This window comes from Pteropus alecto, unplaced genomic scaffold, assembly GCF_000325575.1.
Source record: "Pteropus alecto unplaced genomic scaffold, ASM32557v1 scaffold106, whole genome shotgun sequence".
NCBI lineage: Eukaryota > Metazoa > Chordata > Mammalia > Chiroptera > Pteropodidae > Pteropus > Pteropus alecto.
Genome location: NW_006442103.1, coordinates 4883897 through 4902834, shown reverse-complemented (window position 1 = coordinate 4902834; position 18938 = coordinate 4883897). Strand labels below are relative to the sequence as shown.

General features: G+C 35.6%; 1 protein-coding gene across 1 annotated transcript in view; it reads right to left on the bottom strand.

Annotated features, from left to right (window-relative positions):
• Positions 1-18938, bottom strand: part of MFSD14A (major facilitator superfamily domain containing 14A) — a 30090-nt gene that overhangs the window by 10425 nt on the left and 727 nt on the right. The window contains exons 2-9 of the mRNA XM_025052290.1: positions 18868-18936; positions 13958-14053; positions 8680-8742; positions 7825-7952; positions 5925-6039; positions 3047-3265; positions 2651-2764; positions 1824-1895 (exon numbers count right to left, since the gene is read on the bottom strand). Coding sequence (XP_024908058.1) covers positions 1824-1895; positions 2651-2764; positions 3047-3265; positions 5925-6039; positions 7825-7952; positions 8680-8742; positions 13958-14053; positions 18868-18936 — 876 coding nt within the window. The remainder of the gene's footprint in view (positions 1-1823; positions 1896-2650; positions 2765-3046; positions 3266-5924; positions 6040-7824; positions 7953-8679; positions 8743-13957; positions 14054-18867; positions 18937-18938) is intronic.

Sequence of the window (18938 nt, the reverse complement as noted above, 5' to 3'; positions counted from 1 at the left end):
CACCTATGCCCCGTATTCACGGCTGCCCTTCCAGATTCTGGTACCCCTTGTGCCAGGTGCCATCTGCCGAGCAGAGGGAAAATTTCCTCTAAAGCATCTTCAGCTCATCACTTGCACCATCCACAGTGTTACTGCCTGAATTTATTAGGTGTCCACAGCTTTCATGATCAATTAAGTAGGAAAAGGAACTTATGACCTTTCAGCTATTAATCTTGATGTCATTATAATGAATGTTAGCCTGTTCTCATCACCTAAATCTGAAATACAATATTAGCAAATCCAATCTTGGCAATGTATGAAAAAGCTAATGCGTCATGACTAGGTTGGCTTTACCTCAGGATTCAAGGTCAGTTTAATACATCAAGCTCTAACTACTTGTACATTTTCTTTTGTGTTATGCTTCAGAAAGGTGTTTTTTTAAAAAGGCAATCTAATATGAAGATGACAATATATTTTCTTCAAAAGTTGAAAAGCATTTGTCAATTAGCTAGGATTGAATAAATGCAATGATTTTCTAGATCAAGGATTTTCAGGATAAAAACTGAAATTAGAAATAGTATTAATATTCAATGCCATGGTTATGCATGTGTGGGGCCATGAGGGAGATGTAAGTTTAAATTAATTATTATTAAATTTAAAAATGATGAAATCTCCAGAACAAGTCCTACTAAGAGATGGTGAAACATCCATGAGTCCAATTAAATGAACTCTACCTTCCATTTTCTTAAGAGCAGAATGAAAGAAAGCTGGAGCCTAATAGACTGGATTGAAGGTGGGAAAAACGTAGCTAGATCATCTGCAGAGTCTAGAAAATGCAAAGCCAAATAACAAGGAATGGGTGGGGCTTTTTCACAGAAAAGAGAAAGACTGGGGAAAAAATTCCGGTCACTGGAGAAGAATTTATTGCGTAAGAGAGTTTGTAGGCCATGATGAAATAGCTCCTAAGAAAATCCAAATTCTTGTTTATCAATCACTGATTACCATCTGCACTTCCACGATACACACCTTCATGTCATTCCTCCGCTCAAAACCCTCCAATGGCTCCCTGTCAAGTCTCAAGATGCCCAGCAAGGCCCCACAGGACCTGGCCCTGCTCCGCTTCCCAGACTTCCTCCTAATGCTCTCTCCCTTGTTCATCCGCCAGAGCCGGCCTGGTCCCCCGGCTGTTTCTTACACGTACTAGGTACAGTCTCCTTTGAGTTTTATTTCTGTTCCTGCTGCTTCGAATTCTCTTCAGATACTCCCATGTCTTGTTCCTCATTCCTTTCAGTCTCCGCTCAAATGTTTTCTTGTTTCGGCAAGACCTTCCCAACCCTCCCAGGTAAAAGAACAGCCCCCAGTCGATATCTACATCCCCTGATCCCTTTTTTCTTTACAGTTCTCATTACGTCTGCTATGTTTAAATGGACATTCATTAATTTTGTCTTATTCCACAAAAATGTAAACGCTACAGTAGCAGGGACTTAAGTTCCACTGCTCTATCCCCAGTGACACATGGTCAGTATTCAATAAATATTTGTTGAATGAATAAATAATAAGACAACAGAACTAATACAAAATTTCTGACTTACAAAGCTGTACATCCAAGTATAAATCAATAAACTGTCTTCATGGTTTATACATAAGTTGATTAATGTGTCAGTCCCAAAAATCTGATCAATACTAGCTACCTAACAAGATTAAGTTTCTGAACCTATAAACCACAGATCTTGATACTGGCGACTCCACCAAGATTCTATCACTTGCTTATCACTTCAGGCCCTATTTGGATGGCCAGCCAGGGTCACCCTCTATGACATCACTCTAAGCAAAAAGAAACTCACCTGTGCGATAATGGAAAGAATGCCAAGGACTGCTATGAATGCTGCAACACTTTCTGGTGAAAATTTCATTATCTAGAAGGTTTCCAGGAAAAGTTACATTAATAAAAAAAGGTTTCCAGGAAAAGTTACATTAATAAAAAAAGCACAGCAAATACCACACTATGCAACTACTTGTATATTAACATTAAATGTCCCACCCCACCTCCCCAAAGCAACTCATTTATAACCAAAGAATTCTTCAGAGAAAGACTCTAGCTTTCACTGAGAATCAAAATTATAACAAGGGTTAACGTGCTAAAAATAAGACCTACTTAAATAAATCTACATCCCTTAGGGGTTTAGATTTATTAAATTGGAGATAGCTATCAAGCACTCGGAATCCATTTTACAAATAAATATTACACCGTTCTGTGCTTTCAACAAGTGTTTAATCTCTACCTAATAAGATCAGTGTCAAGGAGAGAAAAAACTAATGCTCTCATTGTGAATAAATGCTTTAATAATATATGCTCTAAATCACAAAGAAATTTCTGGAGCAGGTAAATGGATGAAAGCATCCCATCACCTCTATAAACAACCCAGGAAAAACTCAAACCACATACTTTGATAAGGAAAATTGTATCTTTCTGCCTAAGCCAAAAGTCTTAATAGAGATACATAAGGAACATCAGCCACACTAAATAGGAACTTAATTTCAGTGAGCTGTTATTTATAAATTGGTAATCATTTTTAAAGGTCTCTGCGATCATAGTTCTTTCAAACTTAAGTTGTTTTGTTATGGCACTAGACAATGAAAGAAGAGTCCACCTTGAAAGAATGGGATTTACCTGTCTGAGGTATAAAAAAAAGCTGGAATATTGGCCCGCCTCCGGAAGGTAGGAGAGAAACACCGTAATGCAGATCAGCAGCACTATGGAATCCTGGCCTACTTTTTTTAAGGACTAGAACAAGAAGAAGATTGATAAAAGGCTTTATATCAAAACACTGAAGTACTCTTAAGACTATGCAGAGATTCTTTTGGCAGTGTACATACAGACACCTAGTTGTCTTTTTCTTTTTTTTTTATTTCAACCTCCCCAAACATTTTCAAAAGCGTCTGATAATACTTTTAAAAAATCCATCAAGATGTTCCCCCCAAAAAAATCCATGACAGAATGTCACTGTTGCACTGAATCATGTGTTCACTTTTTTTTGCCAAAGAGAAGGAAAATGTATGAACTTACCGCAAAGGGGTCAGCCTGTTCCCAAGAAATGGGTGCCCCCCATGATGCTGGCCGCATCTTCTCAGGCAACGACTCTGGCACAGCAACAAGGATAAAACAGATATCTAGCAAAGCTATGGCCGTAGCCAGGACCACCACTAAGCTGTCCCCATACACTCGTCCAAGGTAAGCTCCAATTGCAGGGCTTGTTACCAAACTTGCAGCAAATGTTGCTGAAACCTGAAACAAATTAAGGTTAAAAAAAGCATCTGTCAGGACACTCTGACTCCTTCTGCTGCACGGCACCCTCTTCCCTCCCTTCTGCCTGTGCCATTTCCTTATACTCTCTCCTCCTTCAGGAAGGGAAAAGAATTAGATTCTTAACTAAAAAATATGTAATAGCCTCCAAGACAATGGCTTTGAACTTTGCTAGAGCCCTTAGTTCAAATAAACCCCAATGACAAACTCAGGTAAAACAAATTTAAAAGTAAACAAAAACTTGGCTTCATTGAGGGAGGGCTAGGGGCCTGGAGTGTCCAAATGTCCCCACCGTGACTGCCAGTCATGCTAGTCCCTCAGTGCTCTGTGAAAGGAGTCTAAAACACAATGCTCAACAGAAATTCAATGTCACTGTGATTTTGCCCCAGTATTGAAATTAAAATTAAATGAATGTTAATTTACTCTGACACATATTTAAGGCTGACTGAAATATAGCTTAATGACTTTGAGGTTCATCTACTCATCAGTATTAGTGGTGAGTCTGGGTACAAAACTGGTCATCTGTTTAGGTGGCAACACATCTCTAACGATGTCCCTAAAACTGAGGAAATCCATATAAGTCTGGTGAAGAGACAGACTAGAGAGGACATAGGTAGAAAAAAATTGTTAATCCTAGACATATCTGGCCCACTGGACAAAATGGCATGCAAATGAGCAGATCTGACAGCACATGACATGAGACAGAGACAGACTACTCTTCAGAGGACAACAGAAATTAATGTTGGAAGTACGTGAGTGTCTGTTCCCTGCCCTGTGCTTTATTTTTATTCTGTTTCTACACCATTTTTTATTTTTGGATGGTGAATTTAAATGTCATAGGAATACTTATTTTTAGTTGTTTATTAATATTGATCAAGACAAGCAATTCAATTTTCAAAGGTCGGTTATTTGACAAGTATATAAAATTCTAATAACTTTAATATCAACCCTAACGTCCATCAACTGGTGAACTGATAAACAACATGTAGTTATCCCATACAACAGAATGCTACACAGCAATAAAACTATTGCTACACTTATCAACATGGATGAACCAGCTAGACAGAAAAGGCTACGTTTTATATTATTTCATTTATATGAAATTTCTATTAAAAGCAAAACTACAAAGAGAGAAAGTAGATTGGTGGCTGCCTGAGATCAGGGGTGAAGTGGGCATGGATGGCAGATGGGCCTCAGGGAACTTTGTGGACTGATGGAAATGTTCTAAAACTAGATTATAGTGCTATTTTGTTACGACAGCCCTAACAAATTAAATGCAGTGGGCGGTGGTCTCAGAGAGATCTGGGTATGCGCAGAGCTCTCGCACTTGAGTGGGGGAGGAAGCAATAGGTCTCACTGTGAGGGTCAGTAAGGTACCCAGAAATGTTCAGAGATCACAAGTGTGAGGTAGTGAGCAAAGATCCGATCAGAGAGCAGGTGTTTCATGTCGTGTCCCTTCCCCCTGATTCTCCTCATCTGACAGTCATTTCTTTCTGGTCAGACAGAAAGAGGACCACAATAACTGTCCCCCTTTTTATCTGCATCCATTCTAGAAATGTTCTATTTCTAGAAGATTTATGTGTGATTTACTAGAATATGCCTCTAATATTACATAAAGCCCCCAGGTTGAAAATTATTAATTTCAAAGATTAGGCTATGACAAAGTAAATTACTTCAGCAAAAGCAAAAACTGGATTTTGTTTTTGGACTGTGGTCATGATTGCACAACTATATAAGTTTATTAAAATTCGTTGAACCACACACATTAAATAGATGAATTTTGTCGTATGTAAATTATATCTCAATAAAGCTATTAAAAAATTCTATCATTGACTTCTTATCATTAAATGTTCTAAGTTTACAACTGAAATCGTTAGTTCTTTTGTAAATTTCTCACTATAGGTATTTCTCCCTAAAATCTTTCAATTCCATAATTCTTGTTACAGTGTCCTTTCAATCAATGAGTCTCTCATAAAACTAAGATTCAGCCTAACACAATATTCAGTCCTTATTTATCAAAAGAAGATTGTCTCTTATTTGCTGAAACTCATCACAGTCCTACTTCTAGCTATCTGTATATTATTGTGGTAATTATTTTATTCCTAGGTTTGGTAAGACAACAGACTACACTGTCATTAATTATTTAGTTAACCAAAACAGTGTCCAGAGATAGATAAACAATAGTCTATAGGCCTAATCTAGCAAAAAAAATGTTTCTTACATTTTAAGAGATGTAAACATACACATACAATAATATAAAGAGATATGATATGTGGCTCACAAAGCCACAGAAAAGGTTTGCTGATCTCAGAGCTAGATGTTAGCCTATTATATTTTAGATTACCATTAAATATCAGTAATTTTTAAACTCATGATATATTAAATAATTTCTCAGTTTTAGTATTCTGTTAAAAAGAACTTCTACAATGTAAAAATATTCTACTGAATAAAATTATCAAAACTTAATTGGCTTTGTACTGAAAAAACTGTTTAATGTAGTCTAATGGGATGATTTTATTATGAAATGTATTTTAGGCCAAAAAATTTGTAATGTAAAGGCTTGCAGTCCTTGTATAATGAGATAATTAAAAAACAAGGTGTTTTTTCAGCAGATACAAGGGTATAAAATATACACACATACCAGTCCATAAGCCATACTTCTTTCATGTTCTTGGGTTATATCTGCTACATATGCAAATACCACAGAGAAAGTCACTGCAAAAACCCCAGAAACAGAAATAACAGCAAAGTACCACCTAGGATTGAAAGATAATTGACAAGAAATGATTAGAACAACTACCATTACCTGAACCTTCCTTCATTTCTAAAAGCGAATGAGAGTAAGAAGAGCTAATTTCAGTCAACAGCTTACATGGATCCATTCTTCTATAAATCAGAAGCCACAGATTTTATGAAAACATAGGGCGAGGAGTGGCCCTTCAATATCAACTCAGCTACTATGCAGGAATACTTTAAATTAGATACTGTATTCAGGTCAATCTTTTACCAAACTGCTGAATTTTTAAGTGGCTTTGTTGTTTCTACTAAAAATAGCAACAAACTGAAGTCTATTATAATTCAATTGCCCATTTCCCACAATACTAACCCAAAAAAACAAAATTCAGTACATAAAACCAAAGAACAAGTTACTCTAAACTTATTTTGAGCCTATTTATAGAAACTAGATGTTTTTCCATAAGTTATCTTTAGCTCTTTAAACATTGGCAAAACAAATAACTTTTCACATGGAAGAAACCTGTATGGCAATGTTCATAAATAAAACTGAGAATAGTTACTATAAAGAGTGAACAAAAGATATTTTAAAAAGCAAACTACATTTTGCTATACATGATTCCAAAATATCTGGCTGAGAATAAGTTTCTATTATAATGCTGATGTTTTTAAAATCATGTGTAATCATTTGAACTTTCAAAATATCATTCCACCAGGACGTTTTGCTTACTACATTTTTCTAACACACTGCTTTCCACAACAAGTTTTTTGTTCATTTCCTAGGTTCATTTGGTAATATTTCACTTGTGTCATTAGCATTCAACAAGGGTTTGGTCTTCAGAGTTGTATCTCACCTATGAGAGGACGGTCCTGCCCCACATATACCCTTGGCCTTTCCAGATACACCACTGACATACAGCCCATCTATGATGTAGAATTAACTAACGTTAGTAATCAGTGGAATAGAACATTAGTCAAAGAATGAATGAATCTACAACTCATTTGGGCTCAATTACCTTGGGAAAATCATTCTCTTTGTGAGCTTTCCCTCCCTTCCTCCTCAGTGTTAATCGGGGTGGCAATGAGCCCAGCATCATGTAATTAGGAGTAGCATATGTCTGAAATCTGCCCAACCAGATGCAAGCAGAGGCTGGGTAGGAATACTGTAGTTTACTTTTAAGGAAAGTGACGTGCTCTTCTTAGCCAGTCTTTCCACCCTGCTGCTTGAAGTGTGAGACACGAGCTAGAACTCAAGTAGCCACCTTGGATAGTGAAGTGATAGTGGAGGACGGCAGAGCACAGACAGAAAGAGAGACTGGTTCCCAGGAGCTGCCATACCAGCTCTGGACTGCACAAGTCCAGACTTCTCTTAAATGAAGAGAGAGAAATAAGTTTCCTTAATTTTAAGCAACTGTTATTTTGAGCTTTACTGATATATAACAAAATCTATTCCTAATTAATACAGATAATGATGCTAAACTTTGTGTTTTTAGCATTCTACTTAACAAAAATTAGCAACCCTATCCAATCCACAAAATATTATTTTGAAATTTGGGCTGTGAAATCCAAAAGCAGGCTAGCCAGTTGTCTATAAGCTTCTTATTTTAACATCTAGTGCTAAAAACCTCATGAACTATTACTACTACATTTTTAAGGGCTCTCTTATCTGTGTCAAAGAATAAATAATAAAAGAATAAAATTAAAGCTTATATAGATAGAATGGTCAAAAAGTGAAATAAATAAGGGAATATCCAGAAAACAACAAACAGAAAGTATATTTAGTTGCTATAATCTGAGTACGCACATACCATGGGCTGATCTTCATTAAAGGAATTGGGGCACATGTGAAAAATACTGTTAGCAGCAAGAAGGATTTTCGGCCCCAAACATCAGAAAGAGCACCAATAAGCGGGGCACTGAGGAATGACAACAAACCCTAAAAAAAGGTAAATGAAAAAAATGTAAACTATGTATTCTGATGAGGCAAGTGTAACTCATTTTACTACGAGAGAAGAACTGTAAAACAAGTTTATTACTAATATAAGTATACCATTAAACTTTAGATAAACAACTTATTTCTTTTCTATATATAATTTAAAATTTTCCCATGACTGTCTAGAATTATCTGCAGGGCTCTGGTTGTGTATTAAATATGAAATGTTCTAATGGATTTTCAATCACTATAACTCCTTATTAGCATTTCTAGGGGGAAAAAATCATGTTATTTGCTTTTATATCCATAGTCTATCTGTTTATAAAATTTGTTGGTCAAATGAATTCAAGAAGAAAGAACATGTAAAATAATCAAGATTCTATCATACTGATACAGTTTTTACATTTATGCATTTTTAAAATAGTTCTTTTTCTCTTCAATTTATATTCTTGTTTTTAGTTTACAAAAGCATTCAGATCTCTGGAATAAAAATGCCAACACATAAAACACAGGGGAAATCTGTTATGACATGGTTTATCATTATACATAGCTGACTATATTTGAGTCAAATTATATTTTAAAACCCAGTTAGTTTAAAAGTGTTAAGTAATCCCCCAAGATATACTATAATTGTAAAATTTAACACTTAGTTGATTGGTCAATTAACTAAATATACTGGCAGAATTATACACAGAAATCCATATATGTATGTATACATGACTGATCCTACCTTTACTCCTTGAATTAGGCCATTCATCAGAAATGTATGTTTAGGGAAGGTTTCATGTAATACCTAAAGAATAAAAACAAAATAAAAATCTCATGCTGCATTTTAGTCTTAGTAAAACATCGACATTTATATTTTAAAACATCCCTTCATAATAAAATCTAATTTTATTTCAGATAAATTTTCAGACTTGTATGACTATGCATGAGTAACGAACCAAACATTTATATGGCATTTACTATGTCCCAAGGCATTAAATTGAGCACTTTACATATATTATCTCCTTTAATCCCTTACGACAACTCTCCTAGAAAACTGATACACAATGGTCAAATGTCTTGTCCAAGATTACACAGTAAAAGGCAAAACTGAAATTGAACACAGAAGTCCGGCTTGAAAGTCCATGCTTTTAATCACTATACTATTCTGCTTCCTACATATAAATGACTGACTTATAACTCCTTTACAGATACGTTTAAATTATCTAAGATAGGAGAGAATAAATAGGGAAACGTTAACTGCCAAAAAGTAGATCTAAGATTCTATAAAGGAAAAAAATCTCAAATTATGAAAATGTATAACTAGCTATTCTATCCTTTTCACAGCCTGGTCTCAAACCACATAGCAACTATTTGTCTGCTAGGTAGCAACTGAACCACTGGAAATCTTTGGTTTAAAAAGCAACCAGAGGAAAGATAAACTGAAAAAATTAAAAGCAGCAGCTACTATTTACAGCCTACATGTCAGAGGCTTTATATATACTCTTTTATTTAATCTTAACATTGTAAATTAAATAACATTACCACTTTACAGATGAGGCAACTGAGTTTTTGCCTGTCTTAAAAGCAAATGCTTCTTTCATTATACTATACTGTCTCTCAATAAAGACAATAGAGAATGGCAATGTGGGGAATAAGAAAAGTGGGGAAATCTTAAGAAGAAAAGCTATGCTAAGGAAACTTTCTGACATCTTACAAGAAAAACCTTTGGAAGGATTAGAATGCTCTCTTTTTCAGTTACTCTCCTGCCAATAGCTAGAAATTTCATAAAAATTAACTCACATATAAACATTTAAAAAATCAGAAATGAAATGTTTTAATAACTTTAAAAAATCTGAGAGTAAAATAAATAGTCCTTAAAATATTAACTGCCTCAGGAACATCTCTGTGGCAAAAGATGCTAATCCATTTACACAGAAGAGATGCAGGCGGATATGAGAGCAGGGTCTGTGCTCCACAACTTGGACCACGCATTTAGCAGCTCGAATGATCGAACACTGGTTTAGTATTTCCAGAACCATACATTTGTCAAAAAAGTCACTTCTTAGCATTATAGATCCTTAGACCTATGTCATAAATTCAGCCTCTCAAAGTGTTAGACTTCAGTCCTTCAAAATATTTGTCAGTATAAAATTCTTCTCTGTAGTTAACGTAAATCTCTTGGTTGGTGAAGACTCCACTATCCTTCCCTGGGCAGGTCTTCCACATGGAACACAGGATTCTATAAGCAATATCAGCTTAAAGCAGATAATTACAAACACATACAGTAAAAAAAAAAAAAAAAAGTGTTTTTAACTTCACATTTTTAAAACTAAGGCTATCATAAATCTAAAACTGAACCTTTAATATAATTAATGTGTCTTAAGATTGGTTATCTGTTAAATGAATTCAAAAAATATCTCTGAAATTTAAAATGTTGAAACTTAAACTATACATTTTGAAAGTTATGTATGGTGAGAGACTTAAAATACAAATTAAGTGAATTATATCTTCATCCTCATTTACCCTTTTAAAACAAATGCTACGCTGTGACTCTCTATCAAGCACCATTTATAATCGGGTTCAAAACATGTAAGACAGAAACAGAATGTTTAAAGGTGAACAGACTTTTAGAAACTTATAGCAAAGTGTTATAATTTGGTGCTTTCTTCTACCCCAAAGCCCACCCTTTCAGCATACCCCAACATGAGGGTTGAAAATAAGATTGCCAACAAAGTCAACAACTAAAATCTGTAAGTTAAAAGCCTCAAAATGAGCTAAACCTTTTTAAAAAGCCCACATTGAATTATATGTTAGTCCTTAGTGATATATACTAGATATATGAGAGAATCAGTGATATGCGCTAGATGTATGAGAATCACTTGTAAAAAATACACATGCCTGAGCCTCGCCCTTGAAGATTCTGATTTCAGCTAAATGGATTGGTTGAAAGGCTTAGGTGTTTTGGAAAAACTCCCCAGCTATCACTGATATTTACCTCTGGTTTAAAAAACAAAAACAAAAACAAAAAAACACTGAATTAATAGCACATTCTAACTGCTGAAAATGTTCATCTCTGGTTGGCAAAATCACTCCTAATGGGGAAGGTAAAGCCTACCCTGAAGCCAAGAGCTCTTATCAGACTGCTCCTGGTGGCTTGGAGGGGTGAGCAGGACTGCAGAACTTTCCTGTCCTCACACATTTCCATATTGCTTAATGTTTACAACAGGCATACACTGTGTCTCTAGCTATAAAAAAAAAAAGCATTACGTATTATATACAGAGAATGTATAAATACAAGTTTATACAAGTATTCCCATGTACAATTTTCCTTAGTGGTATTTCAGATTCTTGCTGTTCCAATGCACGAAGGCCAAAGCACCTCAAAGTACCTAGAGCATAACAAATCTCAGCATTCAGATACAACCTAATCTCTACAACTCAATGCTCGTTTTGCCTAGGTCTCTGTCCCCATCCCCCAAAGTTTCCCCATCACACAAGAGATAAATGTAGAACCAAAAAACACTAATTATTTTAAGACATGTATATATTACAGATGAGATATAACTACAAAAATGAAATTCTGGACTTAATATTCATATGTAAACTTTTTTTCCTGAGAGGATGCTTGAATTAAAAAAATATAATCAAGTGGAAAAGGTAAACAATTAAGATAATATTAGAGACAACTCTCCTTGGTAATAACTCATCATTTGCCATTTTAAAATTCAAGTATAAAGAACGAACAGGAATTAAGAGTAACTTATAACAACCATGGGAAGTCTTGCTATAAATCAAATAACTGGCAATAATGTTATAGCAATTATTCTAAGAAATGTAGTCATGCTGGCAAAAAAATTCATTAATTTTTTTAGCGCCTTCCATTTTCCTGACCAGAATTCAATTTGGTATTTTTTAAAGTTTTTAAAAAAAAAAGAAAAAAGGAAGGCTGCTGTCCTTTAATTAACGAAAATAATTAAGACTAAGCACAAAGTTAGTTTTCCCATATCTATGAAAAATGAACTAATAAACAAGCCTTTATATCTAATTAACTGAATTTCTTCATTGTTCTTAAAGAAGACAGTCTCCCTTTGTCTGGTTAGGAAAAAACCAATACTAAAGTTAGACAAAAAGTTGGCATATCTAAAAAATATAAACCGGCAGCAAATCTTAAAAATGGCTATACATACATCAAATCCCGATGACAAATTATGGAAACATCACAAAAAGCTTTTTTGATGGCTTGCTAAGTTTACACAAAATTTAAATCTCTCTACTAAGCTAGTGGCTGGGCTGCCCGTAACCTCAACAACCTAACATATGGAACCACTTACAACAAGCATTCCCAAGATTGAGCACTGGGACAAAGCAGGCATAGGTTCAAATACCAACGCTACTGTTTACTATGAAAGTAGCAAGCAAGTTGCTTAACTCTTCTAAATCTTAATTTTCTCATCTGTACTACATTTCTAATACCCTACTCAAAGGTGGTTCCGAGGATTAAAAGTGATAATGTATGTAAAGTGCTTAGGACTGTGCCTGGGCCCATCATAATATAAATGTATGTGGACTGTTTACTATTACAAAGCTCAAGTACTTTAAACCACAGGACTGATGACCCGCGAAACGTATTTATGTGTTACATTGGTATTAGATTATAAACAAGCACAATGGAACATGAGGAAAGCTAATATAAAGGTGTGAGACCACACAGTTATGATGGCATCTCTGTAGCTCTTAACATCGTTATTGCGATATAATGAAGCTGCAAATGTCATAATGAACTTGCATCATCTGATGAAGTTCCAAATCAGAGTACTTGGTTTATAAAGTTAGAAAATGTGAACATTAATGTTTGAAAGATTCCTATCAGAAATTATTAAACTAAAAAAAAAACACCTTCAAAAAGCCCACTTTCATTTATTTTAAAAATCTATTTATGTAAAACTGATGAGCCATTACAAGTAAATGAGCTGTTTCCTTCTAAAGAGGAAAGGATCCCAATCAAAACATACTCAAATGAGCATTCTTATAATTACATGTCAGAGAAATGTTATTATTCACGAAACTATTCTAACTTGCAATACAATGTTTATTACAAAAGGAACTGTATTTATTTGAGATTTTTCTTCTGAATCTTCTTTTAGCAATACTCACGAATTCATATACTCAGAATAACTGTTAGACATCCATATTTCATGTAGATACATGTTAAGGATCATGTATCCATATAATAAATATGCCAAAAATATGGAATATAAATTTTCTTAGACTAGTACAATCTACTTATATGATCACTCCATTTATAAACAAGCTTTTTGTAAAAACCTTTTCTATGCAACAACAAACTTATGAAAACATAAGAAAGTACATTGCTTTAAAAGTCTGTTCTTCTGGGATTTGGTAGCTGTATGTTTATTTTAATCACATCTTTTAAGATAAAGACTTCTGCCATTACTCCTCCCTTCGTTCTAATCCCCTTTAATAGGAGACAACTAACTAGGCACCTGAGTTGTCAAGCTGGCAGTGAGGTCTATTCTAAGGTTCCAAACCTGGGAATTTGGGTAAAATCAACTTAGGCCTATGAAAAGAATCACCTGCTACATGGTTATCTCTAGATCCTTGGCTTAAACTAAAAGATATTTGTATCTGGAAAATGCAACTATATGAATGAATCTCAAAATAATAATGCTGACTGATTCAGGTCAGAGATATCATCTCTCCTAAGCCTGTCAGTAAGAATACTTTCATCCAGATCCAAACAGAGAGGTGGCTGAGACCCTGTTTAAACACGTCCAGTGTTCACCTGGAGAATCACACCTGTCTGGCACCACCCCCACAAAAGTAGGAGAGAAGTAAAGGTTGAAAAATTCGACAACTAAAGCAGTACAATACAGTACTGAAGGGTCAAAAATATTAGTGGGAGAATTAACCATGGATATTAAAAAGAGCTGTCTTTCCCTCCGAAACTGCAGAGAAAGAGGTTTTAAAGTTAGTGATAAATAAGTTAAAAGATTACTTACCACCAATGTGGGTGCCGTCAATAATCCCCAAGCAAAAAACTCCAAAAAGATGACGATAACCGCATGATAAACACTAGGAGAACCTATTCCTTGAGGCTATAAAAACAGATTTTTAAAAAGTTAACAGCACATAAATAAGAGATACCAGAAATAAAAATCTGGTGTTCTGCTTCTCTGGGCATATTCCAATATTTCATGTTGTACAACCAATGGGAGAAGTCTTCTCCGTGGCCCACCAGTACTACATGTGAAAAGATATATTTGGAAAAGACAGTCAAATTGTAAAAATATCCCACAAGGTAAAAGAATAGCAATTTCTATCAGGATAGTTGGGTAAATGTTAAGTTTCACGGTGACATTTTGCAAATGAAATATCAATTTTACTTTGTTCAGGTACTTCCAACAAAGCAATTCCCAGATGCCTCGTTCTCTAACCTTTAAAGTCATTTTTCCGATTCACTTGTGAAAAAATTGTACATTTTTACTTTGTCAGACAACTGTATTCACAAAGCAATAAAGATTATATTTAAAAAGCAAACAAAAAATCATAAGGGAAATTCTACATTTGATGATACAAATGTAATTCTTCAGCTCTTAGCCTCTAACAGTAATGCTTATAAACAATCTGGTAATAACATGGCAATAATTTAACAACAAAACTGGGGACTACATCACACTAAAAATTTTTTGCACAGCAAAGGAAACTATCAACAAAACGAAAAGACAACCTACTGAATGAGAGAAGATATTTGCCAATGATACATCTGATAAAGGGTTAATATCCAAAACATATAAGGAACTCATACAACTTAACAGCAAAAAAACTAATATTGACTAAAAATGGGCAGAAGACCTGAATAGACATTTCTCTAAAGAGGACATACAGATGGCCAATAGACATATAAAGATGCTCAACGTCCCTAATCATCAGAGAAATGCAAATTAAAACCATAATGAGATATCACCTCACACTTGTCACAATGGTGTGAGGTGGTATCTCATGTGGTTTTGATCATTAATAAATCAACAAACAAGTGTTGGCGACAATGTGGAGAAAAGGGAACCCTTGGGCACTGGTGGTGGGATTGCAAATTGGTTCAGCCAATATAGAAAACAGTATGGAGATTCCTCAAAAACGTAAAACTAGAACTACCATATGACCCAGAATTTCCACTTCTGAATATTTATCCAAAGAAATCTAAAACACTAATTCAGAAAGCTATATGCACCCCTATGTTCACTGCAGCATTATTTACAATAGCCAAGATATGGAAGCAACGTAAGTTGTCAATAGATAGATGACTGGATAAAGTAGAAGTGGTGCATGTATACAATGGAATATTACTCAGCTATAAAAAAGGAAATCCTACCATTTTTTTGACAACATGGAGAGACCTAGGGGGTATCATACTAAGTGAAATAAGTCAGACAGAGAAAGAAAAATACCATATGATTTTGCTTATGTGAGAAATCTAAAAAAGAAAATAAATGAACAAACAAAACAGAAACAAACTCATAGATACAGAGAACATTTCCATTGTTGCCAGGTGAGAAGAGGGTTGGGGTATTGGGTAAAAATGGTGAAAAGGGATAAGAAGTACAAATTGCCAGTTATAGTCATGGGGATGTTAAGTACAGCATAGGGAATACAGTTAATAATATTATAATAACTGTAAGGTGTCAGATGGGTACAGACTTATTGGGGTGAGCACTTTGTAAAGTATGTAAATGTGTAATCACTATGCTGTACACATCTGAAACTAACATAATATTATTGTATGGCAACTGTAATTGAAAAATACATTTTTAAAAAATTAAGCACTTAAAAAACAAAAAACCCAATAGGACGTATTCTAAACTGTCAGAATGTACTTTTAAATTCAACTGTCCTAAATGATCTGCACTGAATAAGAAATCAACAAAACATTACATACATTGAGACTAATTAAAAATTATTTCTACATATTTCTTCAGCAAGCAAATTAACAATGTCAGTACTTTCATCAGTGAAATAGTACATAAAAGATTAAATATTTACTAAATTTAACTCATGAAACTATTCTTTACATACATACTTATGTTCTTTTCAAACTGAACAACTGTTTCTAAACTTCGGCGAAGTATGAGCCCTTTTGGGAATCTCCCTAGAAAAATGTATTGTGAAAGAAAATTGTGCAAACAACTTCAGGGGAGCAGATCCAAGTTAAGAACTCCTGATATAGAGTCACACACCTTACATGATTTACCCTAATGTGTACTCCTCAAACAGACAACCTACTAGTTAGGCTTATGCTGGCTTCAGAGACAACACTGAAACAGCATTTCAAGAAAAAGAAAACTTTAACTTATTGTTAACCAAGTTTGTTTAGAATGGTTCATTTCCTGCAACTGTTAAAAACTAGTAAATCTGTTCTAACTTTTTGACAAATCATTAACAACTAACTAGTTCTGTTGATAAATATTAAAACTGGCTGATCAGGATTACAAAGGTGTCATTAGCAGAACAACAAAGCAAAATAATTTTATTAACATTGTCGAGCACTAGGAAGAAAACTGGAGGGAGTCGCAGGTCAGCACCATTGGCCAGGGATGTGAAACACTGTTCAGAGCGTGAACTGTATGTAGCCTCAGACACCTGACTTTGAATGAATTCACCCACTGGTGAAACACACACAGACTATCAAATGGCAATTTCACTCCCTTTCTTAAAAAATGTGCACAGTGGTGGTAAGTTTGACCAATTATAAGGAGAGAGGTCGAAAGCAAATGCCATTTTAAAATCATTTCTATGACTTTATAAGTTATTCTTTTAAAAGTTATGTTCTTTATAGCTAGAATGGATTAAAATACAAATGCTGCAAAAAATTACCCTGACACTTATCGAAATAAAAACCACCTGATTACATATAGGAATAAATAAAGTTACAATAAAAGATTATCTAGAAATGTGCTGGTATACACATTTTCACTTTAAATATGTTTTTACCACTTTAATTCACATACTAGGCCTTGCAGGAATCAAAGATGCATAAACAAAGCCCCTATTCTAAAGGAGTGTCCAGTGCACTTAGAACAGAAAGTGAAAATAGCGTATCAAGATGATAAATGACAATACCCCCATGCCCAAAGCCCTCCAGAAAAGTTTTCATTTACTCTGTGTGCCCCCTTGAAAACATTGCTGGAGTAAAAATCTTATTTTGTGCCCAAAAGCAAGCTATGAATGCACTACAACTTCAATAAATAACAAGATAAAAAAAGGACAAAAATAATTTCTTCCAAATTTCGAAGGATCTGCAATGAAAGCATCTGCTATCAAGTGAATCAAAACTCCAAAGAGAGATAACAAAACTGAACTTTATTATAAGGAAAAAGGTGTGTTTCTTGAATTGTTTTATTTTTATCTTTTGCAAAGAATACTGATCTTAAAATAGCATTTGCTTTTATAAAATACAACCTTTTGTTACTTGTTTTTTGTAGATTTTATGAAGAATTTATAATATCAAGTCCTTAGAGTTGACAAAGGAAACCAGTATTCTTTCAAGCTATTTCTCTCCACATAGTAGTTCCTACCAACTTGGTCAAGAGCCAGAACTATCCATACATGATTTAATCAAATGTTTTAGAATTAAACAAGTATAGCAAAAAGATCTTAGGACTTGAATATTGAAGTTTCTTCTTTCACTCAAATGTCAAATCTACGACATTTAAGAAATATGACAGTTAACTAAGAGTATATTTTGAAATTGTTTTATATGTCTCTAGCTTTCTAAATTTTAGCATATTGACTGGGCCATGTTCTGAAATGTCAAAAGAAAAAAAAATTATTTCAAATAAATTTAGCAAATCCTCAGTGGCAGCCTATTTACACATTTAGCACTGTGCCAGCAGTTGATCAGGACTCCAACAAAATATAAATAAACATGAAGTAAAAGGAACCATTTCTGCACACGTATTTCACCTTTCCTATCTATTTCAGAATCGGATATCGAAGAATGCAACAAAGACCAGAAAGTGTAGCAATGGAGAAATTACAGCATAAAAAAGTATATGCGAGTTATTTTCAATTAAAAATCCTATGTCCCCTGCTGGTTAACTACAGCACACTGCCTAAAGTTTATTGTGATGACAACTATTTCTAAAAAGCAAAATTTTTTCTTGCCCTCAATCTGTCTTCCTTTCCAAGTGTCTTCCTCTGATCCTCAGGCCATGATCGATTCCATTTGGTATTTTTTATTTTAAAATACACAAGGTAATTTTAAAACAACAGGGTGATTACTGTTTTTGAAAAAGTGTAGATTTCAGTCTAGGCCCAGGTGTCTCCGTCAAGCTGCTGACTCGGAAAAGTGAAGAGGATAGCCCACCTTCCAACAGTGTGAACCATTCTGAGAGCAGCTAAGAAGAGCAGGACACTAACCCAGAACCACGGGTAAGAAGAAAGCTAATCGCACTACGTGTCCCAGCGCGGTCGCCGCGCCAGATGCCACCCAGTTAGTAGCATATGGATGGGCAGAGACTGCTCCCAGCCCCTTCGAAAGCGCGGCGACGGCTTCGCGGGGCCTGGTGGCGGAGGCGAGGGGCTCGGTGGGTGGGCGGGAGGACCTCGCGTCAATTGCTCCCAGCAGCGGAGGCGCACGTGGGGCTCAAAGCCTCAGGCCTCCAGGGGCTGCCGGAGGGCGGGCGGCAGGTGCGGGAGAGGCCAGCGGCGCCTCCCGGCGCACGGGCCCCGGAGGCCGCAGGCCGGGCCGGAGAGGACGGATCCCGAAGCCGAGGCCCGGGGCCCGAGACACCATCGCCGCGGATGGGGTGGGGAGGCGGGGGCATTCAGGAGCGGCCAGAGGCGGCAGAACTGGGGCAGAAAGAGGCTGGATGGGGGGCCCGAGAGACGCTCCCCGGTGCGGTACCCAGCTCACCGTGCCTCCATCCTTAATGATGATCTTCTTGGCCAGCATGATACTGCGGTTCGCGGCCCGTTTCTTTTTCT